At 48.4% G+C, this 27,323-nt stretch overlaps 1 protein-coding gene across 2 annotated transcripts in view; it reads left to right on the forward strand.

Annotated features, from left to right (window-relative positions):
• The window catches only part of UPRT (uracil phosphoribosyltransferase homolog), a 183,367-nt gene that overhangs the window by 34,329 nt on the left and 121,715 nt on the right, over positions 1-27,323 (forward strand). For both annotated transcript variants that reach the window (XM_086918403.1, XM_086918404.1), the window contains exon 2: positions 18,220-18,262. In XM_086918403.1, the coding sequence (XP_086774529.1) occupies positions 18,220-18,262 (43 nt within the window). The remainder of the gene's footprint in view (positions 1-18,219; positions 18,263-27,323) is intronic.

Here is a 27,323-nt window from a genome sequence, read left to right on the forward strand (position 1 = left end):
CCGTCCACCGCTCGGCTATGAGGAATGGGTGAGCGTGGTGATTATTTAACTACTGGCTGGCTTCCGGGTGTGGTCATGTGACTACTACGGAGGCCCGTGGGGAAAAGGGTTGTCATGGAGACAGTGAGATGCTGCGCATGCGTGGTGTTGGGTTTATCAAAGGTTTCAGATAAGTTTGCTGCGAATGCATGTTAGGTAGGATTATACAAAGGAATGTGGGTGTTACAGACAGTTGTCCTATTTGAGTACAGAGCCTAACGGGATATTATCATTAGGACCCCTTTAATGTGTGGAAAGTCTGTATATCCATCTCTGTTCTTTCTCGAACAAACGGGCTTGGATGTTGGGACCTGGTTGCAACTGTTCAATGACTGTCCACTTCATGTCATTGGTGGTATGGTGGACCGTTAGGAAGTGATCCGTGAGTTTTGTTATATTCTTTTTGCATCTTATGGTACTTCTGTGCTCGCAAATGCGCTGTTTGATTTTGCGAGTCGTCATACCCACGTAAGGTTTACCACAGGTGCAGGTGATGAGATAGATGACATTGCTGCTGTTGCAGTTAGTGTGGGACCTCTGCTCCCACACTTTGCCGGGTTCCAAGCTGAGTGTCTTGGTGTTTTCTGTCAGGTGGCAGACACTACAGTCTCCACACCGGGAATGTCCAGTTATTGGTGGGAGGCCCCATATCTGCGTCAAGGTCGGATCGTTGGTGTTTGTGCTGCTTTTAGGTCTTGTGTTGACCAAAGTATTTTTCAGACTAGGGGCTTTTTTGTATGAGAAAAGAGGTTTTTCCCAGTTGAAGCTTCCAGAGTTGATTATGGACCAGTGTTTCCTGATGCTTTTGCTGACTTGGTTGGAAATCGCATTGTATGTAGTCACGCATGTTAGGGGTGTGTTGTCATTGATTTTTGTGGTTTCTTCCAACAGAGCTTGGCGCGGTTGATTTCTGGCTCGTTTTTGGCATTTGTTTGTGATCTTTTTTGGGTAACCACGTTGTGCTAATTTCACCGTAAGGTCTTCAGCCTGTTCTTTGTAATCCGTGAGTTTGCTGCAATTCCTACGTAGTCGTAAGTATTGGCCATAGGGAAGATTTTCCCTCAGCGGTCGTGGGTGAAAACTCTCGAATCTTAAGAGGTTGTTTTTTGCTGTAGGCTTGAAGTGTGTTTTGGTGGTCAGGACTTCTTGTTCTCTTTTGATCTGTATGTCTAAGAAGACCATTTCATTCTTATCCATATTGTGGGTGAAGTGGAGGTGTTGATCACAAGTGTTGAGCCACGTTATAAATGTTGTTAAAGTTTCTTGTGGGCCCTTCCAGATTGCTAGCACGTCATCAATATATCTGCGCCAGAATTTGATGTTATCTAGGTATGGATTGTTAGGTGAGAGGATGTACTTTTTCTCAAAATCATACCCATACAAACCCGCCACGCTTGGCGCAAAAACACTGCCCATTGATGTGCCCCCTATTTGTAGGTATAAGGACCCTTCGAACTCAAAGAAATTTCTTTTGAGGGCTAGTGTCGCGCATCTGATGATGAACTCTTTTGGTGTTCGGTGTTCCCATGTGGTTTGTTCCAGAGTGTCTTTTAGAACATTAATGGTGGCATCCTGAGGGATGTTAGTGTAGAGGCTTTCAATATCAAAGCTTACTAAGATCATGTCTTCCTCCATTTTGATGGTCTCCAGGAGTGTTAGTAAGCTTTTAGTGTCTTTGAGATAGGTGGTAGTTCCTTGCACAATGGGTTTCAAGAAAAAGTCACAAAACCTGGAGAGAGGTTCCAGAAGTGAGCCTATACCAGATACTATTGGTCTTCCAGGTGGTGGTAGTCTGTTTTTGTGCATTTTAGGGACCACGTAAAAGTATGGTATTTTGGCCTCAGTTTTTGATAAATAATCCGCTTCTTGTTTTGAAATGTCACCTGCATGTTCTGCTTCTTCTACCAGATCGACAATCTCTCTCTGTAGGTCTTCTGTGGGGTCGTTGGCGAGAGGTAAATAGTTATTTTGATCCTCAAGTAAACGTTTGCATTCTTGTTGGTAATCTGTTTTGTTCATGACTACTAGGCCTCCGCCTTTGTCAGCAGGTTTGATGATAATAGTATCATCACTTTTAAGGTCCGATATGGCCTTTTTCTCGGATCTGCCGGTGTTTTGATATCGGGAGGGAGTGGCGGTAGATTCGATGTCATTGAATACTGCCTGTTCAAACGTGTTTATTTCCACAGGAATGGTGTGTGGTGGTGGGACAAACGTAGATTTTTTTCTCAGTCCTGTTTCGTTGGTGACTTCTTCATTGTTATCAGTGTTTGTTTTTTCAAAGAATGCTTTGAGTTTTAGTTTTCTGAAAAAGGCTGCTAACTCGCAGTGCAGTTTGAACTTGTCCAGGTTAGCTGTGGGGACAAATCCCAGTCCTTTGTTTAGGACTTTCTTCTCTGTGGCTGTTAGGATGCGTGACGACAAGTTTGTCACTAGGTCCTCATGTTGCTGGGGCCTGCTCTGTTGGCTGCGGTTTTGTTCCGGGTGTTGCTGCTCACCATTTCTTCTTCCTCCCAGTGAACGTTGTTCCCTCGTTTGTTGCGACCTCTCCCGCGCCTGCCTCTGTTCTGAAAAGGAGGACGGAACTGGTTGGGCTGGAAAGGAAACTGTTGAAATGGTGGTTGCCAACCATACATTGGTAAATGTTGGGGTTGTTGATACGGATTTTGGAAGGGGGGGTGGTTGTATTGTGGCCACTGGTAATGTCCACGGTATCCCCCTCTTTGTCTTTGTCGTGGCGTGCTCGTATTGGAACCTCCACTGCTGTTGGAACTATGTGAAGTGTTGCTTGATGCATCGGAGTCTTGTTCCTGTGTGGTAGCTGCTTTGAAGTCCGGGGCCGAATATGGGTAGGCTTTTACAAATGAATATTTTTTGAGGTCTTTTTGAAACTTTAATACTTTTTGTTGTGTGAGATTCTCTCTGTATTCGTTCATCTCTTTGTTTATATCGTCTAATTTCTTTTTATATCCTGTAATTGTGGCTTTTATTTGGCTCTCAGTTGCTTGAATTTCTATCTGGATTTTCTCTGATAGTCGCACTGCTGTTTTCAAGATGAGCATGATCCAGTCGTGTGTGCAGTGCCACGCTATTTGGGCCCAGTCTCTTCTAAATTCGGCATCCTCTAGGAAAATTCTTGGGGCATTAGTCACTAGTAGTCCTTTTGGAGCTATGTTGTTGGTAACATATTCCTTTAGTATGGTTCCATGTAGTATTGTTCTGATGCGATTGCGTTTTGAGTTCTGAGAGTTTGTCCCATTCTGAGGTCTGTGAAATAGTGTTGCTGATACTGGGGTCAGCAAATGCATTGAGATCACTCATGATGGAGTCTATTTCTTCCGTTGAGAAAGATAAGCCTGTGTTTTCTGCCATGTTCGTATCGTGTGTGGCCTCCTTTGTTATTGTTATGAGAGTCGGTGTCTTGTACTCTCACAGCTGTGCGCTGCCACGATACCTGAAACATATGGAGAGTAAGGAATTGCGTCCGTAGATCTTGGACGGGGAATACTCCTGATCCCCTGGTCAAGAATTTTAAAGAACAAATGAAGGAGTATTACCCGATGAGAGAGGTGAAGGCTTTCCAAACGTGGAATCAGTGTTCCTTGTTAATAAACACCTCACTCACCACCTAGTGGTGACTTGCTTCATCATCGGGGCCCACCCAAGTGGCCTAACGTCACTTGGGTGTGCTTCGACACCTGAGTTACAGTGGAGCAGGTTGTGAAGTGTGGATGCAAACAAAAAAAGGTGTGAGTGTTAAAAATTGTCCTGGTTCATAACTTTGTATTACAATTTTAATAAAAAAGCAACTGGACAATATTAAAATATAGGTGAGATACTGGAAGGGGAGTTACGACCTACGTATCTCAATTATGTGTTGGTCAACATGTTTCAACCATTTGGGGTGATCCCCGGTATTCATCAGGACCAATGAAGGAAGTGGGAGGTGTGGGTCCCCTAAAAGACGCACCCTGTCCTAAATCCTTAGTCATCCAGAGGAGAAAGTGTTCCACTGGGAAGACACTCCTAAAAATATAGGGTGCCAGTAAAAACCTGTGGAGAAAAAGGAGAAAGGAAAAGGAAGTGATTACTATCCTGTAACGTAGTGCAGATTCTTAGTGCATTATACGTGCAGTCGTACTTGCATTCCACGGTGGTGTTTTGGAAAAAGTGCCTTCTGGAGTTGAGGATGTGCCTTCTTAGCTAGTAGAAGCGTGCTCTTATCGTGAGAGTGTACGCTTCATTGGAGGATGTTTAAGGCTATACAAAAAATCATTGATGTTGTTCTCAGTGCGTGCCTGAAAAGCATGCATCGGCGTTATATTAAGTCAAGAGGGTTTTTGTGCTCATTTCTTAAATGGCGAAGAGTTGTGAACTATGCCAGATGGCTGCTATTTGTAGCAGGTGAGCTAAAAGATGTCCTATTTGGGACTTGTGGTGCTTAAGAAAAAGAGACATACCAGACTCACAAAAACATATAACACGAAGGTTGTCACAGAACGTGACATGTCAGAGAGCAGGCTTACTAGAGGAATTCTCTTGTTTGGCTTCAACGAACAGGGGGTAGGTGCTTCACGGGTTACAACATATTCTAAGTGAAAAGATGTATATCACATGGATAGGTATACGGAAGCAGGCCTGGGTGGTAGCTCGTGATTATAGGCAGAGGTAGATCCTGTATGGAAGGAAGGTTACTTACAGTTGGCTGTCGTGGAGAGAGGCTAATCACCTACGTCTACCGTCCACCGCTCGGCTATGAGGAATGGGTGAGCGTGGTGATTATTTAACTACTGGCTGGCTTCCGGGTGTGGTCATGTGACTACTACGGAGGCCCGTGGGGAAAAGGGTTGTCATGGAGACAGTGAGATGCTGCGCATGCGTGGTGTTGGGTTTATCAAAGGTTTCAGATAAGTTTGCTGCGCATGCATGTTAGGTAGGATTATACAAAGGAATGTGGGTGTTACAGACAGTTGTCCTATTTGAGTACAGAGCCCCACGGGATATTATCATTAAGACCCCTTTTATGTGTGGAAAGTCTGTATATCCATCTCTGTTCTTTCTCGAACAAACGGGCTTGGATGTTGGGACCTGGTTGCAACTGTTCAATGACTGTCCACTTCATGTCATTGGTGGTATGGTGGACCGTTAGGAAGTGATCCGTGAGTTTTGTTATATTCTTTTTGCATCTTATGGTACTTCTGTGCTCGCAAATGCGCTGTTTGATTTTGCGAGTCGTCATACCCACGTAAGGTTTACCACAGGTGCAGGTGATGAGATAGATGACATTGCTGCTGTTGCAGTTAGTGTGGGACCTCTGCTCCCACACTTTGCCGGGTTCCAAGCTGAGTGTCTTGGTGTTTTCTGTCAGGTGGCAGACACTACAGTCTCCACACCGGGAATGTCCAGTTATTGGTGGGAGGCCCCATATCTGTGTCAAGGTCGGATCGTTGGTGTTTGTGCTGCTTTTAGGTCTTGTGTTGACCAAAGTATTTTTCAGACTAGGGGCTTTTTTGTATGAGAAAAGAGGTTTTTCCCAGTTGAAGCTTCCAGAGTTGATTATGGACCAGTGTTTCCTGATGCTTTTGCTGACTTGGTTGGAAATCGCATTGTATGTAGTCACGCATGTTAGGGGTGTGTTGTCATTGATTTTTGTGGTTTCTTCCAACAGAGCTTGGCGCGGTTGATTTCTGGCTCGTTTTTGGCATTTGTTTGTGATCTTTTTTGGGTAACCACGTTGTGCTAATTTCACCGTAAGGTCTTCAGCCTGTTCTTTGTAATCCGTGAGTTTGCTGCAATTCCTACGTAGTCGTAAGTATTGGCCATAGGGAAGATTTTCCCTCAGCGGTCGTGGGTGAAAACTATCGAATCTTAAGAGGTTGTTTTTTGCTGTAGGCTTGAAGTGTGTTTTGGTGGTCAGGACTTCTTGTTCTCTTTTGATCTGTATGTCTAAGAAGACCATTTCATTCTTATCCATATTGTGGGTGAAGTGGAGGTGTTGATCACAAGTGTTGAGCCACGTTATAAATGTTGTTAAAGTTTCTTGTGGGCCCTTCCAGATTGCTAGCACGTCATCAATATATCTGCGCCAGAATTTGATGTTATCTAGGTATGGATTGTTAGGTGAGAGGATGTACTTTTTCTCAAAATCATACACATACAAACCCGCCACGCTTGGCGCAAAAACACTGCCCATTGATGTGCCCCCTATTTGTAGGTATAGGGACCCTTCGAACTCAAAGAAATTTCTTTTGAGGGCTAGTGTCGCGCATCTGATGATGAACTCTTTTGGTGTTCGGTGTTCCCATGTGGTTTGTTCCAGAGTGTCTTTTAGAACATTAATGGTGGCATCCTGAGGGATGTTAGTGTAGAGGCTTTCAATATCAAAGCTTACTAAGATCATGTCTTCCTCCATTTTGATGGTCTCCAGGAGTGTTAGTAAGCTTTTAGTGTCTTTGAGATAGGTGGTAGTTCCTTGCACAATGGGTTTCAAGAAAAAGTCACAAAACCTGGAGAGAGGTTCCAGAAGTGAGCCTATACCAGATACTATTGGTCTTCCAGGTGGTGGTAGTCTGTTTTTGTGCATTTTAGGGACCACGTAAAAGTATGGTATTTTGGCCTCAGTTTTTGATAAATAATCCGCTTCTTGTTTTGAAATGTCACCTGCATGTTCTGCTTCTTCTACCAGATCGACAATCTCTCTCTGTAGGTCATCTGTGGGGTCGTTGGCGAGAGGTAAATAGTTATTTCGATCCTCAAGTAAACGTTTGCATTCTTGTTGGTAATCTGTTTTGTTCATGACTACTAGGCCTCCGCCTTTGTCAGCAGGTTTGATGATAATAGTATCATCACTTTTAAGGTCCGATATGGCCTTTTTCTCGGATCTGCCGGTGTTTTGATATCGGGAGGGAGTGGCGGTAGATTCGATGTCATTGAATACTGCCTGTTCAAACGTGTTTATTTCCACAGGAATGGTGTGTGGTGGTGGGACAAAGGTAGATTTTTTTCTCAGTCCTGTTTCGTTGGTGACTTCTTCATTGTTATCAGTGTTTGTTTTTTCGAAGAATGCTTTGAGTTTTAGTTTTCTGAAAAAGGCTGCTAACTCGCACACAGCAGTGCGACTATCAGAGAAAATCCAGATAGAAATTCAAGCAACTGAGAGCCAAATAAAAGCCACAGTTACAGGATATAAAAAGAAATTAGACGATATAAACAAAGAGATGAACGAATACAGAGAGAATCTCACACAACAAAAAGTATTAAAGTTTCAAAAAGACCTAAAAAAATATTCATTTGTAAAAGCCTACCCATATTCGGCCCCGGACTTCAAAGCAGCTACCACACAGGAACAAGACTCCGATGCATCAAGCAACACTTCCCATAGTTCCAACAGCAGTGGAGGTTCCAATACGAGCACGCCACGACAAAGACAAAGAGGGGGATACCGTGGACATTACCAGTGGCCACAATACAACCACCCCCCCTTCCAAAATCCGTATCAACAACCCCAACATTTCCCAATGTATGGTTGGCAACCACCATTTCAACAGTTTCCTTTCCAGCCCAACCAGTTCCGTCCTCCTTTTCAGAACAGAGGCAGGCGCGGGAGAGGTCGCAACAAACGAGGGAACAACGTTCACTGGGAGGAAGAAGAAATGGTGAGCAGCAACACCCGGAACAAAACCGCAGCCAACAGAGCAGGCCCCAGCAACATGAGGACCTAGAGACAAACTTGTCGTCACGCATCCTAACAGCCACAGAGAAGAAAGTCCTAAACAAAGGACTGGGATTTGTCCCCACAGCTAACCTGGACAAGTTCAAACTGCACTGCGAGTTCGCAGCCTTTTTCAGAAAACTAAAACTCAAAGCATTCTTTGAAAAAACAAACACTGATAACAATGAAGAAGTCACCAACGAAACAGGACTGAGAAAAAAATCTACCTTTGTCCCACCACCACACACCATTCCTGTGGAAATAAACACGTTTGAACAGGCAGTAATCTGAAAGAAACACGTTAGTGTTAGATTCCTTACCTTAGAATATCCCCAGGCGTCAGTCTGGATCCGGAAACTTTTGCGTAGCAGTACCCCTGCGCGTCGGTAGGCGTCGTCTGCAGGCGTCCCCTGCGGCTCCGCGTCAGTCGTCGGCGTCGTGCGCCATGGTGACGTAGCTGGAGTATATAGACGCCGCCTCCGCGCGCTGACGTCAGTTCTTCTTTTTTCCGCGCCAGCAAGCGCAGATCCGAAGAGCAGTACTCCGGTCTTTTGACCAACTTGTTATAACTTCTATCTCTTTTTGGTGCCTGGTAGGATGCCCGGTTTCAAGAATTGTGACGGGTGTGACCGCACGATGTCGGTCACGGACCATCACCGACTCTGTCTCCGGTGCCTGGGCCCCGACCACGACGTGGACGCCTGCGTCGACTGCCGGGCTCTCACTAACAAGGCTAGACGGGAGCGGTCCCGCAAGCTGCTTGAGCTCCGGGTGTCGGCCCCGCGTCGGGAGCGGTCTCGGTCCGGCCGGAGGTCCAGGGAGCGTTCGAGGGAGCGGTCGCGGAGCCGCGCCGAGCGCTCCGGAAGTCGTCACCATTCGTCTGGCTCATCAGGTAAGAAACACAAGAAGTCGGGGCGTCGTCATCGTACCCCCGACTCCCCCTGACGCTCGCGCGACGCGGCCGGGGGTTCGGTTGAACCCAACTCCGCGGCTCCGCGAGAGTCGCCGGCGCGGCCTGCCCCATACCCTCCGGTCCCTGGGTACGGTGCGACGCCTGAGGAGATTGAGGCGTTCCTCATGGCCATGAGGGCGCTCAGTTCTCCGACGGGGCCTACGGCGCCTTCGGGCCCAGTGCTACCGTCTGGAGGCCCTGACGGGTCGGGTGTCCCTGGCTCGACGCCATCGGGTGCTTCGGCCCCGGTGCCGCCGACGGCTCCGACCCCGGCGCCGCAAGGGCCTTCGGGGTCGACGCCGGCTGGTTCGGCGCCGATTCCATCTGGGTTACCCCCGACGCCGCCCCCGCGCAGCGCCGGTTCTCCTGTGCCGGCTCCGGGCGGCGCCGTCCCCATTCCTCCCCCGAATCCGGACGCGGAGTCGGACCGGCGTCGATCGACGCCGGGCTCGACGCCGATGGGGCCTGTGAATCCCGAGGAGCCGGTCTACATCGTTGACTCCGAGTATGGAGATGATGAAGAGTACGGGGAAGGTTGGGAGGGGTCTGAGGACCCTCTGTCACGTGAGTGCCAGTATGACCCGGACTGGACAGGTGATTTGGGGGATGCCAGTGGTCTGGACGACTCTCCTAACCCTGGTTTTATCTCTCCTCCTTCCGTGGAGTCGGTGGAGGGTGCTGCATATTCAGTGGTGCTGATGAGGGCTGCCAAGGCCTTACACCTTGAGCTCCCCGTCGCGGCCGTGAGGCCTAACATCCTCACTGAGGTCTTCAAACCGCAGTCATGCCCACAGGAGCCACTGCTGCCGTTTAACGAAGCCTTGTCGGACGTTCTGTTGGGCACGTGGTCCAGGCCCGCTTCAGGTTCGCCTGTTGATCGGAACGTGGCCAGGCGCCACCGTCCTTGTCCGGACGACCCCAAATTCCTGTCCGCCCATCCCACCCCTGAGAGTCTGGTGATACAGGCCTCTACCTCCCAGACCGCATTCCCGTCGGCCCCGCCCGATCGGGAATCCAAGAGGTATGACCAGTATGGTAAGAAGGTCTTCTCGTCCCTGAGTCTGGGACTGCGGTCTTGCAACACCGCATGCCTCTTGGGCCGCTACACCCACTCTGTGTGGGACACGGTCGCGGAAGTGCTGCCAGAATGCCCCATGGAGGTGCGGGCGAAGCTCGGCAAGGCTGTGGCTGAGGGCCGAGACGCAGCTAAGTATTCCATACGGTGTGGTCTTGATACGACCGACTCGCTGGGCAGAGCTATGTCAACGACGGTGGCGATTCGTCGCCACGCCTGGCTGAGATCCGCCAACTTTTCGGCAGACGTCCAAAATACCTTGATGGACATGCCGTTCGATGGCTGTCGCCTCTTTGGTGACAAGGCGGACCACGCGCTGGAACGCTTCAAGGACTCCAGGGTCACGGCCAAGTCCTTGGGTCTTTCGACCCAGCGCCAGCAAACGGGTTCGTTTCGCCCCTTTAGTGGCCAAGGAAGGGGCGTCCCCACACGTGCTGCCAGCCACGCACCGCAACAATCTTTTCAACGCGGTGGCGGCCGTGGAAACCGCCGTGGAGGCGGTCGGGGTCAACGGCGGGGTCAGGCCACACCTCCCCCCGCAGCATCTGCCTCCAAATACTCCTAGTCCGTGCTTTCGGCCCCATGTGACGCCAGTGGGTGGCAGGGTTCGCCATCACCACGCTCACTGGCGCACAATTACGTCGGACAGGTGGGTGCTGCAACTCGTCCGAAGGGGCTACTCCCTCCCCTTCGAGACTGCTCCTCCAGCCATGCCACCGCAGAACCACCGTGTGTCGGGGGACCACTTGACACTTCTGCAGGAGGAAGTTACGGCCCTCTTGGCCAAGGGGGCCATCGAGCGCGTTCCTGGGCCAGAAGTAGGGCGTGGTTGCTATTCCCACTACTTTCTGGTACCCAAGAAGGACAAGGGGGGCCTACGTCCTATCTTGGATCTAAGGAACGTCAACGGCTTCCTCCGGAAGGAGAAGTTCAAGATGTTGACGTTAGCTCAGGTCTTGGCTGCTCTAGACCCACAAGACTGGATGGTAGCGTTGGACTTGCAGGATGCGTATTTTCACATCCCCGTCCTGCCGGCCCATCGGCGTTACCTGCGGTTCACGGTAGGCCAGGAGCACTTTCAGTTTATCGTGCTCCCCTTCGGCCTTACCAGCGCCCCACGGGTGTTCACAAAGGTGATGGCGGTGGTCGCAGCCCATCTGCGCCGGTTAGGGGTTTCAGTCTTCCCCTACCTAGACGACTGGTTGTTGAAGGCGGGCTCGCCCCAGACAGTCGTCCACCACCTTCAGATGACGGCAGACCTCTTGCACGACCTGGGGTTCTCCATCAATGTGCCGAAATCACACCTGTGTCCCTCTCTAAAAGCTCCTTTTCATCGGAGCGGTTCTGGACTCGGCGCAGTTTAGGGTTTATCCTCCGGAACGGCGGGTCCGGGATATACAGGCTTTGATTCCCATCTTTCAGCCGCTATCCCGGGTTTCGGTCAGGTTGACGCTGTGGCTGCTGGGACTGATGGCTTCCTGCATCCTTCTGGTGCATCACGCCCGGTGGCGGATGCGGGCTCTGCAGTGGGACCTGAAGTTTCAGTGGGCCCAGCATCAGGGCAACTTGTCCGACCACGTCTTGATCTCGGAGGGCACTGCGAGACAACTGCAGTGGTGGCTTACGGACCGCGATTGGGTCAGAGGCCGATCCCTCTCCCTTCCCCAACCGGAGCACGTTGTCGTGACGGACGCGTCCCTCCAGGGCTGGGGGTGCCACTTGGGAGAGGCAGAGATCAGAGGCATCTGGTCTCCGGCGGAGTCCCGGCTCCATATCAACCTGTTGGAGCTGCGGGCGATTCGTCTAGCACTGAAGGCATTCCTCCCCTTTGTCAATGGGAGTGTAGTGCAGGTGTTCACCGACAACACCACCGCCATGTGGTACTGCAACAAACAGGGCGGAGTGGGGTCGTGGACCCTTTGCCAGGAGGCTCTGCGCCTCTGGCAGTGGCTGGAACGTCAGGGCGTGACTTTGACGGTTCAACACCTGGCAGGCTCTCTGAATGCCAGGGCGGACGAACTCAGCCGTCGGTGCTCGATGGATCACGAATGGCGTCTGAACGTCTGAACGTGGCGCAAGGCATCTTTCTGCAATGGGGAGAGCCTTGGTTAGATCTATTCGCCACAGAAGAGAACGCGCAATGTCATCAGTTCTGCGCGTTGGAGTTTCCAAGACGGCACTCGCACGGCGACGCCTTTCGGCGCGAGTGGAGTTGCGGTCTGTTATACGCCTTTCCGCCTATACCACTTCTGCCCAGAGTGCTGAAGATCAGGCGCGACCGGGCCCAAGTTATCCTTGTGGCTCCGGACTGGGCTCGAAGGTACTGGTATCCCGAGCTACTCAGCATGTCAGTCGGTCCCCCGATCCGCCTGCCCCTTCAGGAGGACCTTCTGTCGCAGCAGCAGGGGACGGTCCTCCACCCGAACCTGTCCAGTCTCCACCTCCATGCTTGGAGATTGAGCGGCGGCAGTTGAGGCCATTTGACTTGCCTCCTGAAGTCTGTGACGTAATTCTGGCAGCCAGGCGTCCCTCTACTAAGTCGGTATACGCCTGTCGGTGGAACAGATTTGTGGCATGGTGCACAGCAAAGGCTGTGGATCCTCTTTCTGCCCCTCTTTCCGAGGTTCTTCTGTTTCTTCTTTCTCTTGCCCAGCAGGGCTCTGCTCTGGGCACTATCAAGGGCTACCTTTCTGCCCTTTCAGCCTTTCTGAGGCTTCTTGATCAGCCTTCTTTGTTCAAGTCCCCGATTGTTACGAGATTCTTGAAGGGCATCACACACATGTATCCACCTGTTCCGTTTGTGATGCCTCAGTGGGACTTGAACCTGGTTCTTACCTTTCTAATGTGTGCTCCCTTTGAGCCCCTTCATTCTTGTCCTCTTCGTCTCCTGACTTTGAAGACGGCTTTCCTGGTTGCCATCACCTCTGCCATTAGAGTGAGTGAGCTCCAGGCCCTTTCTGTCAAACCTCCTTTCCTGTCCATTCATCCTGACAAGGTGGTTCTAAGGACTAGACCGTCTTTCCTGCCCAAAGTAGTTTCTGCTTTTCACATCGGGCAGTCCATCACCCTCCCCTCCTTCTTCCCGCCTCCGCATCCTTCAAAGGATGAAGAGCGGCTCCATCGTCTGGACCCAAAACGTGCGCTTTCATTTTATATGGATCGCACACGCCAGTTCCGGGTGGATGACCAACTGTTTGTTGGCTAGATGGGTGCGAAGAAGGGACGGGCTGTGTGTAAACGAACCATCTCTCGGTGGGTCGTTCTGTGCATCAAAGCGTGCTACTCTTTGGCTCGGAAGGAGCCTCCTGTTGGACTGAGGGCCCATTCCACTCGGGCCACGGCTGCTACTACTGCCCTGGGCCGGGGAGTCCCTTTGCAGGACATTTGCCAGGCGGCTACGTGGGCCTCGCTGCATACCTTTGCGAGGCACTACTGCCTGGACAGTCAAGTCCGGAGGGATGGCTTCTTTGGCCGTTCTGTCCTCCAGGACTTTCTGGTGTAGGAATGTATTGGTTCGCAGACCCACCACCGGGGTTGGTATTGCTGGGGTATCTATTCTAAGGTAAGGAATCTAACACTAACGTGTTTCTTTCAGATGAACAAGTTACTTACCTTCGGTAACGATATATCTGTAAGAAACATTAGTTAGTGTTAGATTCCTTACCGAACCCGCCCATCCTCCCCGTTCTGCGAACTGATACCTAGGGTTAAGGACATCCCTTTCAGGGCCCTAGTTTCAAATGGCACCAGTGTTGGTTCTCTCATGGCTCTGCGTTTTCTGGCGCGGAAAAGCTGTGTACAAAGAACTGACGTCAGCGCGCGGAGGCGGCGTCTATATACTCCAGCGACGTCACCACGGCGCATGACGCCGACGACGGACGCGGAGCCGCAGGGGACGCCTGTAGACGACGCCTACCGACGCGCAGGGGTACTGCTACGCAAAAGTTTCCGGATCCAGACTGACGCCTGGGGATATTCTAAGGTAAGGAATCTAACACTAACTAATGTTTCTTACCGAAGGTAAGTAACTTGTTCTTCAATGACATCGAATCTACCGCCACTCCCTCCCGATATCAAAACACCGGCAGATACGAGAAAAAGGCCATATCGGACCTTAAAAGTGATGATACTATTATCATCAAACCTGCTGACAAAGGCGGAGGCCTAGTAGTCATGAACAAAACAGATTACCAACAAGAATGCAAACGTTTACTTGAGGATCGAAATAACTATTTACCTCTCGCCAACGACCCCACAGATGACCTACAGAGAGAGATTGTCGATCTGGTAGAAGAAGCAGAACATGCAGGTGACATTTCAAAACAAGAAGCGGATTATTTATCAAAAACTGAGGCCAAAATACCATACTTTTACGTGGTCCCTAAAATGCACAAAAACAGACTACCACCACCTGGAAGACCAATAGTATCTGGTATAGGCTCACTTCTGGAACCTCTCTCCAGGTTTTATGACTTTTTCTTGAAACCCATTGTGCAAGGAACTACCACCTATCTCAAAGACACTAAAAGCTTACTAACACTCCTGGAGACCATCAAAATGGAGGAAGACATGATCTTAGTAAGCTTTGATATTGAAAGCCTCTACACTAACATCCCTCAGGATGCCACCATTAATGTTCTAAAAGACACTCTGGAACAAACCACATGGGAACACCGAACACCAAAAGAGTTCATCATCAGATGCGCGACACTAGCCCTCAAAAGAAATTTCTTTGAGTTCGAAGGGTCCCTATACCTACAAATAGGGGGCACATCAATGGGCAGTGTTTTTGCGCCAAGCGTGGCGGGTTTGTATGTGTATGATTTTGAGAAAAAGTACATCCTCTCACCTAACAATCCATACCTAGATACCATCAAATTCTGGCGCAGATATATTGATGACGTGCTAGCAATCTGGAAGGGCCCACAAGAAACTTTAACAACATTTATAACGTGGCTCAACACTTGTGATCAACACCTCCACTTCACCCACAATATGGATAAGAATGAAATGGTCTTCTTAGACATACAGATCAAAAGAGAACAATAAGTCCTGACCACCAAAACACACTTCAAGCCTACAGCAAAAAACAACCTCTTAAGATTCGAGAGTTTTCACCCACGACCGCTGAGGGAAAATCTTCCCTATGGCCAATACTTACGACTACGTAGGAATTGCAGCAAACTCACGGATTACAAAGAACAGGCTGAAGACCTTACGGTGAAATTAGCACAACGTGGTTACCCAAAAAAGATCACAAACAAATGCCAAAAACGAGCCAGAAATCAACCGCGCCAAGCTCTGTTGGAAGAAACCACAAAAATCAATGACAACACACCCCTAACATGCGTGACTACATACAATGCGATTTCCAACCAAGTCAGCAAAAGCATCAGGAAACACTGGTCCATAATCAACTCTGGAAGCTTCAACTGGGAAAAACCTCTTTTCTCATACAAAAAAGCACCTAGTCTGAAAAATACTTTGGTCAACACAAGACCTAAAAGCAGCACAAACACCAACGATCCGACCTTGACACAGATATGGGGCCTCCCACCAATAACTGGACATTCCCGGTGTGGAGACTGTAGTGTCTGCCACCTGACAGAAAACACCAAGACACTCAGCTTGGAACCCGGCAAAGTGTGGGAGCAGAGGTCCCACACTAACTGCAAGAGCAGCAATGTCATCTATCTCATCACCTGCACCTGTGGTAAACCTTACGTGGGTATGACGACTCGCAAAATCAAACAGCGCATTTGCGAGCACAGAAGTACCATAAGATGCAAAAAGAATATAACAAAACTCACGGATCACTTCCTAACGGTCCACCATACCACCAATGACATGAAGTGGACAGTCATTGAACAGTTGCAACCAGGTCCCAACATCCAAGCCCGTTTGTTCGAGAAAGAACAGAGATGGATATACAGACTTTCCACACATAAAAGGGGTCTTAATGATAATATCCCGTGGGGCTCTGTACTCAAATAGGACAACTGTCTGTAACACCCACATTCCTTTGTATAATCCTACCTAACATGCATGCGCAGCAAACTTATCTGAAACCTTTGATAAACCCAACACCACGCATGCGCAGCATCTCACTGTCTCCATGACAACCCTTTTCCCCACGGGCCTCCGTAGTAGTCACATGACCACACCCGGAAGCCAGCCAGTAGTTAAATAATCACCACGCTCACCCATTCCTCATAGCCGAGCGGTGGACGGTAGACGTAGGTGATTAGCCTCTCTTCACGACAGCCAACTGTAAGTAACCTTCCTTCCATACAGGATCTACCACTGCCTATAATCACGAGCTACCACCCAGGCCTGCTTCCGTATACCTATCCATGTGATATACATCTTTTCACTTAGAATATGTTGTAACCCGTGAAGCACCTACCCCCTGCTCGTTGAAGCCAAACAAGAGAATTCCTCTAGTAAGCCTGCTCTCTGACATGTCACGTTCTGTGACAACCTTCGTGTTATATGTTTTTGTGAGTCTGGTATGTCTCTTTTTCTTAAGCACCACAAGTCCCAAATAGGACATCTTTTAGCTCACCTGCTACAAATAGCAGCCATCTGGCATAGTTCACAACTCTTCGCCATTTAAGAAATGAGCACAAAAACCCTCTTGACTTAATATAACGCCGATGCATGCTTTTCAGGCACGCACTGAGAACAACATCAATGATTTTTTGTATAGCCTTAAACATCCTCCAATGAAGCGTACACTCTCACGATAAGAGCACGCTTCTACTAGCTAAGAAGGCACATCCTCAACTCCAGAAGGCACTTTTTCCAAAACACCACCGTGGAATGCAAGTACGACTGCACGTATAATGCACTAAGAATCTGCACTACGTTACAGGATAGTAATCACTTCCTTTTCCTTTCTCCTTTTTCTCCACAGGTTTTTACTGGCACCCTATATTTTTAGGAGTGTCTTCCCAGTGGAACACTTTCTCCTCTGGATGACTAAGGATTTAGGACAGGGTGCGTCTTTTAGGGGACCCACACCTCCCACTTCCTTCATTGGTCCTGATGAATACCGGGGATCACCCCAAATGGTTGAAACATGTTGACCAACATATAATTGAGATACGTAGGTCGTAACTCCCCTTCCAGTATCTCACCTATATTTTAATATTGTCCAGTTGCTTTTTTATTAAAATTGTAATACAAAGTTATGAACCAGGACAATTTTTAACACTCACACCTTTTTTTGTTTGCATCCACACTTCACAACCTGCTCCACTGTAACTCAGGTGTCGAAGCACACCCAAGTGACGTTAGGCCACTTGGGTGGGCCCCGATGATGAAGCAAGTCACCACTAGGTGGTGAGTGAGGTGTTTATTAACAAGGAACACTGATTCCACGTTTGGAAAGCCTTCACCTCTCTCATCGGGTAATACTCCTTCATTTGTTCTTTAAAATTCTTGACCAGGGGATCAGGAGTATTCCCCGTCCAAGATCTACGGACGCAATTCCTTACTCTCCATATGTTTCAGGTATTGAATCAGCCCCCCATACCTAATATCCAGAGGTGTCAGAGTGAACTAGTTACGTAAACAGCAGTGAACCATTGTAAATGTATGTAATAGAGCGTGCAAGCGGAAGATCCTTGAAAAAATGTTACGTTAGTGAGCCCATGCTAGAGGATTCTTCGAGAACAGTATACAGAAATAAACAAACATTATTGCCTTGACTATGTGCACCGGAAGTAATAACCATTGAATGTGACCTCCATTTTGAACAAGGTGCCCTAAAGGCCAAGTTAGCATAAGCCACGAAAGCACTTAAACAGGTCATATCAAAATTGTTTCAAAGGCATTACCTCCATGTCAGTGTATACGTGTATTTGAGTGTAAATAATTATTCTTCTGGTTATTAGTTTTGCCCATTTTTGAATACCCTACGAAAGCTTCCTCGCTACATTACCAGAATAGCTGGTAATTTAGATCTTTACTTACGAATGACAGAATATGTTTCATTCAAACGTTGAAATAGTAAAAGGGTCTAGTTCTTGGAGACCACCAAAGTCAGCTTTTTGAGATAACCACCGTTGTTGTTGTTCGAATGATTTGTTAAGTGTCCTAAGAGTATGTCAAAAGAGGGACTTCATTAGGTAATTGCTGTCGCACATTTGGTAGTAAATAACCACTTCAAGGACCAAAGAGCTTCTCAGTCGGTGTCCACACACCTGCCCTTGTAAACCCCAGGCTCTGAAGAACACCCTCGTGTGCAGTGTGTGATCCTCGGCTGCTAGAGCTGGCAGCATGATATGCCACTATTTTCAGTATACCTGGGTATTCCATTGCAGTAGAAGTAGTAACATTTCGTTCATCAAAAGTGTTCAGCCAGAGCATTCGTTTATTGTTACAGCATGCTTTACTTGAGTGAAAAATTCAGAACACGTTTCTTTTTTCCCCCTTTAGGACAACCAGTAGAGGGGACTTTGTATTTTCTGCTGATCGCTTGGTAAGTGGACCTTTCAAATCATCCATTGTTATCCGATTGCATAGTAGAGGGAGATTCTGGTCTGAATACAGAAAAGTGTGTATGTGCTGGTGAGAAGCTTAAACTGCATCTTGGCTGGCAGTGTGAGAGCATATGGTGGGGGTAATAACAGCTGCTGTGCACAAACAGGCAGTGTTCCCCAGGACAGCAGTTCTATTAAACGAGGCGCTGAAAGAGCCTGCCTTACGAAATGCGCTCTGGACACCTGCACTGCCAAACTGAATGTTATCTGTGGGCTGGAACCAAAAATGGCCTCGGTGTACTATTCATAATGCAATTTGTATAGGCCTCTACTTGGGAGGGTTCTGCTGGGCTATTGTTTGGAATGAATCTATGACCAAGTTGGAATTTTGTTTGAATAGATGAAGCTTTAACCGATTTTGTTACCTTTTTGGTGTTTTCTGGTGGCATAGTCTTGCAATTAGGTTTAGTCCCACTGCACAGCCTCCTCTAGGGGCTAAATAGCCTGTATCGTCTCTCACCTGTTCAGATTCTGGCTGTGTAGTGCCACGCTATGCCTCCCACAGGTGGTGGGCTCACCTGTGAGGCGCAGGGCCACTAGAACGGGTCTAGTAGTCCTGCTCTGGTGTGGCAACTGTAGATGACTTGTGTCTTCGGAGGGCAGCTGCAGGAGCTGCAAATTCTGTCAGGGGCCATCTTCTGTTCTCCAGCTGGTTCTCAGCACAGGTAGGCCTCGTGGGTTTGACAGACAGGCCCCAGTCCTTCGGTGAGTATGTAAGTCATGATGACCCCCTCTGGGTGGAGTGGTTCTGCTGTCCTTTTCTTAAGATGTGGGGCTCCGGCGTCGACAAGGTGCTTTTAGGTGCAGTTTGAGGGGCGAAGGCAGTCGGATAGAGTTAGCCATTCACTGGTGTGTACCCTGTGTGGGCAATACAGGTTTTGCATTCTGCATTTTCGGGGAAATTGGTACTGCACAGCACAGTCAGCAGTGCTGTGGTTACACTGACCAGATTTGCAGGCACACAACGGATGCCATAGTAAAAATGTTGATCTCTTTATTTGGGCCAACCGATCGGGAACATTTGTTCAAGTGCCACCGCTGTGATGACTGGGATAACACGAAAGGCATCTCGGACATGCTTTGGAAGTGATGTTGTTTGTCCTGGGATGTCTGGGACTAGTTTTCAACTTCGATCAGGAGATGCCAGCCATGGTTACACAGCAGTAGAGCAGTGGTCCGCTGTGGTATACGCCCTCCTTGAATAGAGAGCGCATTGAACCGGAACAACTAGTGGGTCAGTAACTTCCATTCTTATACATGGGATGGCACAACGAGGATGTGAATTCACTCTCTCTTAGCGGAACCAGTTTGGGTTGGTTCTCTTTTCAAGTGTCTTTCTCAGGCTGTCTTTCAGCCTCAACCCTGGTCTTGAGTTATACTCTTCCCACCAGCGTGGCTTCCAGGCTAGAAATCCAAACATTCAGTCGTTCTTTTGCATTCTACATGGTTTGTTTTGTGCACCCCCCTAGGTCCTTTGACCAGTCATAAGCAGCTGGCCCAGGTCTTTGTGCACATTAGGGGTGGGCGGAACTTGAGAGTTTCACTCCCCGGAATTCTGCGGAACTACATAAAAACTCTGCAAGATTCAAAGGAGTTCCGCTAATGAGGCTTAAATATGCATATTGGACTACTCACAGTATAATTTAACACCAGTTAAGCGAGCAGCGCTGAAAAATCAGCGTGACTAGCACCCTGCAGTGCGCATAGCCATACAAGTTGATTTTCTTGCAGCTTGATCAGAAAATCTAATCTAGAAGCAACCCTCACACCACGACCACCTGCATTAGAAAATGGTGCTAGGGATGCCAAATCTTGCTAGCATGTCTGGAGCCTCGTGTGAAAAAATTCCACCATGCGACGATTTGTGGAATTTTGTCAGAACTCCATTGTAAGTCGACAAATTCTGCCAGTCCCATGGGTGGAATGGAACATTCTGCCCACCCTTAGTGCACATGCTAGATTAGCACAAGATGATGGCCAAAAACCTAAAAAACAGAATACCAGGTACTTACAGTCGTGGTCACAACGGAGGGTCACAGCTGTACACCATGCAATAAACATTCCCGGTCCAAGAGTAGAAATACAGAATCGAGATGGTAAGGAGATTGGCAAAAGTGGTTAGGGTGCCAAAGTTTGTAATATTTCCTCCGCATTACTAAATTAGACTGTATCCGGGGTCTTTACCAGCATCACATTTGCGTAATATGCTTTTGAATGAAACGTACCATTTTCTGCAGACCACTGGGTCAATCCATTTTGCCAGCTTCCGTTAATGTCTTTCTGTCTGTTTTAAAGTTGTCATGTAGGATGGCTTTGACATATTTCTAATGTTACTACCAGTTTCATCCGCAATTTCCATTGACCGATAGTTCTTCCCAGCCATAAGCACCCACGTCGTCCCCCACCCACTTGCTACTCTGTCTGTCCCAGGTGAATGGGAAATGAAAAATCGGATCGAAATTGTGCTTCTCTTCATGACCTGGAAGCAGTAACCTGAGGCGGATGCCCACGAACTTTCCAAATGCTACCTGACCCTTCTCAGTGTTCGGGGAGCAAACTTGTCTGATTCACCCTGGTGTCATGCATATCAGAGATGCATCCTAATTTGATGTACCCCTGATGATCCCCTCTGGTCAGTCAACAAATATTCATCGGCCAGACATGCTTCACAGTGATGTTTACCATGGACTGCCTGTCATAAGCGGCTTCCACTCTAACTGAACAAGGGCGGAGCGGATGAAGCTGCTGACCACTGCCCTAGCCGGCACATGCATCATAGTGATCTTACTGTGGTCTTATAGTGCTGTTAGCTGCCCATCCTTTCGCATGGATGAAATGGACACGGCTATAGTTTGGAAGGGAAGGGTGCAACAAATTGTTTATTCCCTAACCCATAAGAAAATCTAGGAATTCTTTCTTTCTTTTTTTCCATAGGTCTCTCGGCCAGGCAGTGGAGCCGACATGACCTATGGGTGACTAGTGTATCCAAGTCTTATTCCCTGGCCCTAGGGTGGAAAGCAAATAACGTGGTGGGGGCATGCCCAAAGGGAAGTCTACTGTTGACTCTTGGGCAAGGGAAGTGGTGTTATTAATCCCTTTGGGGCTGGGCCTTCCTTCGGGGTGGAAGGAAGCAGCCCTTTATTGTTCATGAAATCTTCCCCGGTTGCTATTTTGTGATTGTATAGAGGAGAGGATATGGGAGAGGCTGTGGGTCCCTGGTACCTGGTCCCTTGCAAATCTGGGGACAGAATATTTAGCTCTTCTGGATTAATTTGTATGTCAGTTTGCCTGACTTGCACGCCTCCTTCTAAATTAGAGACAGACATTTGAGTTTTTAGTTTGTTTTTTATTGCTAGATTGACTAGTGGCGAGTAGGATCATGCATCATTTTCCCTTTTCAGTTATTGTGCACTTCCATGCCATTCATTCGTAAATTTATTGATTTTCGGCCTGTGTGTCACGCCGACTGGTTGTTGCTCGTACTACCTGTTTTGAAAATTGTTATTTCAGACTCTGTGTTTTAAAAATATTCACGTTGCTAACTGCTCGAATTACTTGTTGTCCTCTTGCCGCTCCAGACACCACTGAGGCCTCAGCCAATCGGCCGCAAGGTGGGAGGAGTTAGAGGCGGAGCCTAGGCTTTAAATCACGCCGTAGTGCGACCTCAGGCGATTTTCGGCCTGTGTGTCACGCTGACTGGTTGTTGCTCGCACTACCTGTTTTTAAAATTGTTATTTCAGACTCTGTGTAAATTATTCACGTTGCTAACTGCTCGATTTACTTGTTGCCCTCTCGCCGCTCCAGACACCACCCGAGGCCTCAGCCAATCGCCCGCAAGGTGGGAGGAGTTAGAGGCGGAGCCCAGGCTTGAATGCACTGGACACCGCAGGAGCGCAGCGGATGCGCCGGCGGCGCGCCAAAGGCAAGCCCGTCTGCGGCCGTCTGCGCCTGTCTGCGCCCGGGCACCACAGCCATTTTCTAAAATATTCCTCTGAGGAACTTAGATCTTTTGCTAAACAGCGCTTATCTCTTGATGCAGCCGCCTGTAACCGCACAAGGACTAATTGTATTTTTCAAACACATAGCCCTTACCCTGCCCCACCTGTACTCCTCACCAAGCCCCCACTCTTGACCTAACCATTGTTAAACACTCCGCCCTTCGCATCCTGTACCTTAACACACGCTCCTTAGTCAAACATCAGCTCGATATTTTCTTATTGCTTTCAGCAGATAAAACAGATGTACTTTTGCTCACTGAAACCTGGTTGTCACAGGACTCTTTCCCTGATGTTTTGGCCGCCCTACCCCAGGACCACTATATACTGCAGGCCAACCGATCCTCAGGTAGGCCTGGTGGTGGAGTCGCCTCTATTATACTTAAACACCACAAATGTACTTCTGTATCTCCTCTGGTTCTGCCGGCGGTGGAGAATATAGTAATCAAACTTGACTTCAGCTCTGGAGCTCTTATTTTTGGCTTGCTTTATCGCCCCCCCCCCCAGTCCATGCCTACTTTTTCCATCTCCCTATGTGAACAGCTGGCCAATCTTGCCATGAATTTCACCAATATCTTACTCATAGGCGACCTGAACTACTGGTTCAATGACTCCTTAGGCGGGCCTTATGCTACAGAATTACTTGACTCACTTTCGATCCTGAATTATGTCCAACATATCTACTCTGCCACCCACATAAAAGGCCACGCACTGTACCAAATCTGGTTCACTAATCTTACGCTGACCGAACTGACCATCTCCCCATGCATATGGTCAGACCATCTGTAACCAGGGGAGCCCGCTGCCCCAGCGGATTAGGTCCTCTAGAACCCCGATCGGCGACTCATCCCATGACCCCCCCTCTTTTCTCCAGCCTGAACAGCAGTCAGAATGGAGGCCGACAGGCGAGCCTTGGTCTGTACCGGACGACGAAGAGGAAAACGGCCCCTTTAACTGGTTGGAGTCGGGAGAGTGGGCGGAGCCCGACTTGACGTCAAAAGCCGAGGAGCGGCAGGATCAGGTGTGCTTGTACACCGGAGGACACTGGAGGCGAGGAGGAGCGAAGGCGTGTGAAGAGTTGCAGGAGGACGGAACGACAGGAGGAGCGTTTGGAGCAGAGTAGCAGACCGAAGGAACATCCACGGGAGTCTGGACGGAGAGAGAGGAACCGTCGGCGGTACGGGAGCCAGGAGGCCAACGGCTACGTGAGCCTCCCAGCTGCACGCCAGGAGGTGTGTGACTCCGCGAGGTACGGGGTCGCATAGCGGGTAGGGTGGGACGCAAGGGCGGGTCCGTAACGTGACCTTTTCCCTCGTCTGTTTTCCCGGTGTCCCCTTCCCTTCACTGACCCCCCCCACCCCCCCCGTGCACCCGAAGCCGAACTGGGTCACGATTGGTGTCTCCCACACTCCCTCCCCCTTCACACTGTAGATACGAGCACTTGGACTGATTCTTGTCCTCTCCTTTTTCCCCGCCTCGAGCGTGACCCTGCATCACGGAGCCAAAGGAGACGAGACCCAGGAGAAGTCCAACCAGAGTACCAAAGGCAGAAGGCGTCCCGAGGAGGAGAAGACAGACGGATAGAAGCCGTTCCCCACGGAGGGTGTCCACTCGTAAAACTTGCACAGATTATCTGTTGTCTCGAATAAAGCCACCTAAAACAAAGACCCTTCTCTTGCCCTTCCCTACCGCTACCGTTACACCATCATTTAATACAATTCAATGTCATAATGCTTCCTAAGACCAAAATCCTCATATCTGAGGGTGGAGTGACAAGAAAATGGAGGGCTTTAGATAAACAAGCTTTCGCGGAAACACTGGCCGGCTCAGTTCCCACCCACAATTCAGATGTTAACTCTATGGAAGCGAATATTTCGACATGGTCATTGTCGGCCTGCAATACCCATGCCCCACTCACTAAGTTTACCCGTGCTCGCCATTCTGACTCCCAAAAATGGTTCTCTGCTGAGCTAAAAAAACAGAAACTTGAGCTCCGCCAAAAAGAAAGGAAATGGAGATCATGCTATTCCCCTGAAGATAAACACCAGTTCTCATTAGCCCGCAAAGAATATAAAATTGCCATTCTGGGATCTAAAGCAGCCTACTTTTCACACAAAATACTAGGCACCCGGAATAAGTTGAAGTAAATCTTCTCCCTAGTCAACGACCTATGTAACTCAGAGAGGATCCTTCCCGAACAGACACCCACTCAAGACCTTTGTGATTCTCTGAACAATTTCTTCCTGGACAAGATCTCTACCCTTTCTCAACGAGTCACTCAGGCAGGGCAGGGTCCTTTTTGCCTTTAAGAACGCTATAATGGTTCCCCTACTCAAAAAACCGGGGGCTGATCCTGTGAACCCCTCTAATTATCAGCCTATCTCTCTTCTTCCTTTCTTGGCCAAGATCTTAGAGGCTCATGTTACTAAGAGCCTATCCAACTTTATCGAACAGACAGAATACTTAGAGCAGCATCAGGCAGGCTTTCAGCCCGCCCACTCTACTGAGGCTGTGATTCTGGCTATGTTGGACACCATGAGAGCCAATGCTGACAAAGGTGACTCTCAGGCTCTGGTGCTACTAGATTTGTCGGCTGCTTTCGACATGGTCGACCATAAAATCCTGTTGGACCGTGTCGAACAGGCCGGCATACTGGGCTCTGCCTACACTTGGATTAAATCCTTCCTTGAAGGCAGAACCCAATCTGTTCGTCTCGCTTCTTTCACAGCCCCTAAGCTCGTGACTTCATGCGGAGTCCCACAGGGCTCGTCCCTTTCCCTACTCCTCTTTAATCTCTATCTCCGGCCCTTGATCCATTCCTTAAAAAACATGAAGGTAACTACCTTTAACTATGCGGATGACCTCCAGCTCGTTTTCACCCTGGACAGTTCCTCTGATTCCATCCTTCAATTTCAAACCACCATGCTCCACATTCAGAGCTGGATGGACCTAAACCATCTGAAACTTAACCCTGGCAAGAGCGAATTAATTTTGCAAGGGAAGAGTGAACTTTCCTGGGGCCCACACTACTGGCCGGCAGAATTGGGTGCCTCTCCTGTCCCCTCTTCATCTGTGAAAAGTCTTGGGGTCATCATTAACGCAGACCTTTCTCTAAGAGGCCAAGTGGGGGCAGTGGTCTCGTACTGCTTATTCCAGCTGCGCAGGATTAGGAAAATTGCCCACCTGCTTACCCACTCGGTCCCGATACAGGTTGTGATTGCTTTGGTACTGTCTCGCCTTGATTTTTACAATTCTATCTACCTCGGCCTTCCTTCATGCTTACTCAAGCGCCTTCAACTGGTATAAAATCAGGCCGCCAGGTTAATTCACAAGCAACCCAGATGGCTATCTGCTAGACCTTTGTTGGACAAACTTCATTGGCTGCCTATTGCCCAACGCGCTGCCTTCAAGTCAGGGTGTATAATCTTTAAAGCCCTGTACGGCAGGAGCCCTACATTTATCAGCTACCTGATAGTAAGGCACGCTCCTCTCCGCAACTTACGGTCCCCACATCTTCAGCTCTTGTCTACTCCCACCATCAAGCTCAAACGCCAGGGAGGGCGCAGGTTCTCTTACCTCGTCCCAAAATTCTGGCACTCTTTGCCACTAGCTATCCGGACGTGCAACAATCTCCTGGGTTTCAGAAGACTGCTTAAGACCTGGCTGTATGAGCAAGCTCTTGCGTAACCTCTCTTCGACGTGACACCTGCCTAATCAGCGCCATGAAACCTCTGGGTGACCGTGCGCTCTATAAATTCCTATTAAGATAAGATAAGTGCTTTATTTACTTGTTTAACCCTTTGGTTGGCTCCTTTGCCCTATGTCTTGTGAGCCACGAAAGCACTCTTTGTAAAAAGCCTAGCATCAACCTCCCTCTTACATATATTTCGTCCAGTGGCAGCTCATTCCTCTTTAACTATCTGTTCCAGATAACAAGCAAAGTGAGGGTCCTTCGAGAACTGGGCAGCAATGCAGAATTTCCATTAGTCTGTTTACATGTCTGTTTCTTTTCAGCGATACACTATTATGCGGTTGGAACAGAAATTAAATGCTGGCAGCACGCATTCTAGGCACCAAGCTAATGTTAAAGCATAGCATTAAAAAAGCCTTCGGACACTTCTGGTTTAGGTGGCGATTATTAGAAGTAAAACATAACATTTTACCTCTTAGACTCTATATTCCACAGTCAGACTTCTATTTTAGGCACAATATGTCTGCATTTGATTTGCGAAACGTTATTAATGGTGATCTCAAAGATTTCTCGAGTGGTTGCCACTCCAGCGAATGTATTACAGCCATTTGGATTGAAGATATGCCACTAAATCCTATTTGAAATTGAGTGAAAGTTGCTAGAAATATGTGTTTTGCTCTAATTGGATCTCTTCAGTGGAGTGTTTGTGAATCCAGACATGAGGGTCCCCAGGAAAAGGAAAACCGATTGAAAGTATCCAGTGGCACATCATTTTGGCAAAACTGAAAAACGGGTCCCTGGGATGGAAGGATTCAAAGGAGGCAGTGGTGAAGGGGCATATTTGCAAGGACATCCTGTGCAAGGAAGGCAGGTGTCCTATTTAAAATTATAATGTTTATGAACTGATTGAACAAATACACTTTCTTGAACTTGATCTACGAAAAAAGGACATGTTTCTAGGATTGTTTTTCCCCCCTTTATTTACTGCTTTTATGGTAAAACTGTCTTTTGTATCAGTGTGGAATATCTACAATAGTGTCTGCTTTTAAGGCTATTCAAGGACTTTAAACACTCGACTCCAAAGTGTGAATGCTGAGGCATAAAATCTGATAAAAGTGAAAAAAAGTCGTTTTTGTACATTTTAGCCAATAGTGATTCTTTAATTTAGCTACTTGTCTTTCCATTTACTTGAGATATGGCCAACGGTGTACTGTGAAGCTTTATCTGTGCACCGATTGCTATACTAGACAATGAATTGCTTGTATTGTATGGGGATAATGTCCATAAAAATGACCTGTTTATATGATTCTACAG

This window comes from Lissotriton vulgaris, chromosome 4_1, assembly GCF_964263255.1.
Source record: "Lissotriton vulgaris chromosome 4_1, aLisVul1.2, whole genome shotgun sequence".
In the NCBI taxonomy this organism is placed as follows: domain Eukaryota; kingdom Metazoa; phylum Chordata; class Amphibia; order Caudata; family Salamandridae; genus Lissotriton; species Lissotriton vulgaris.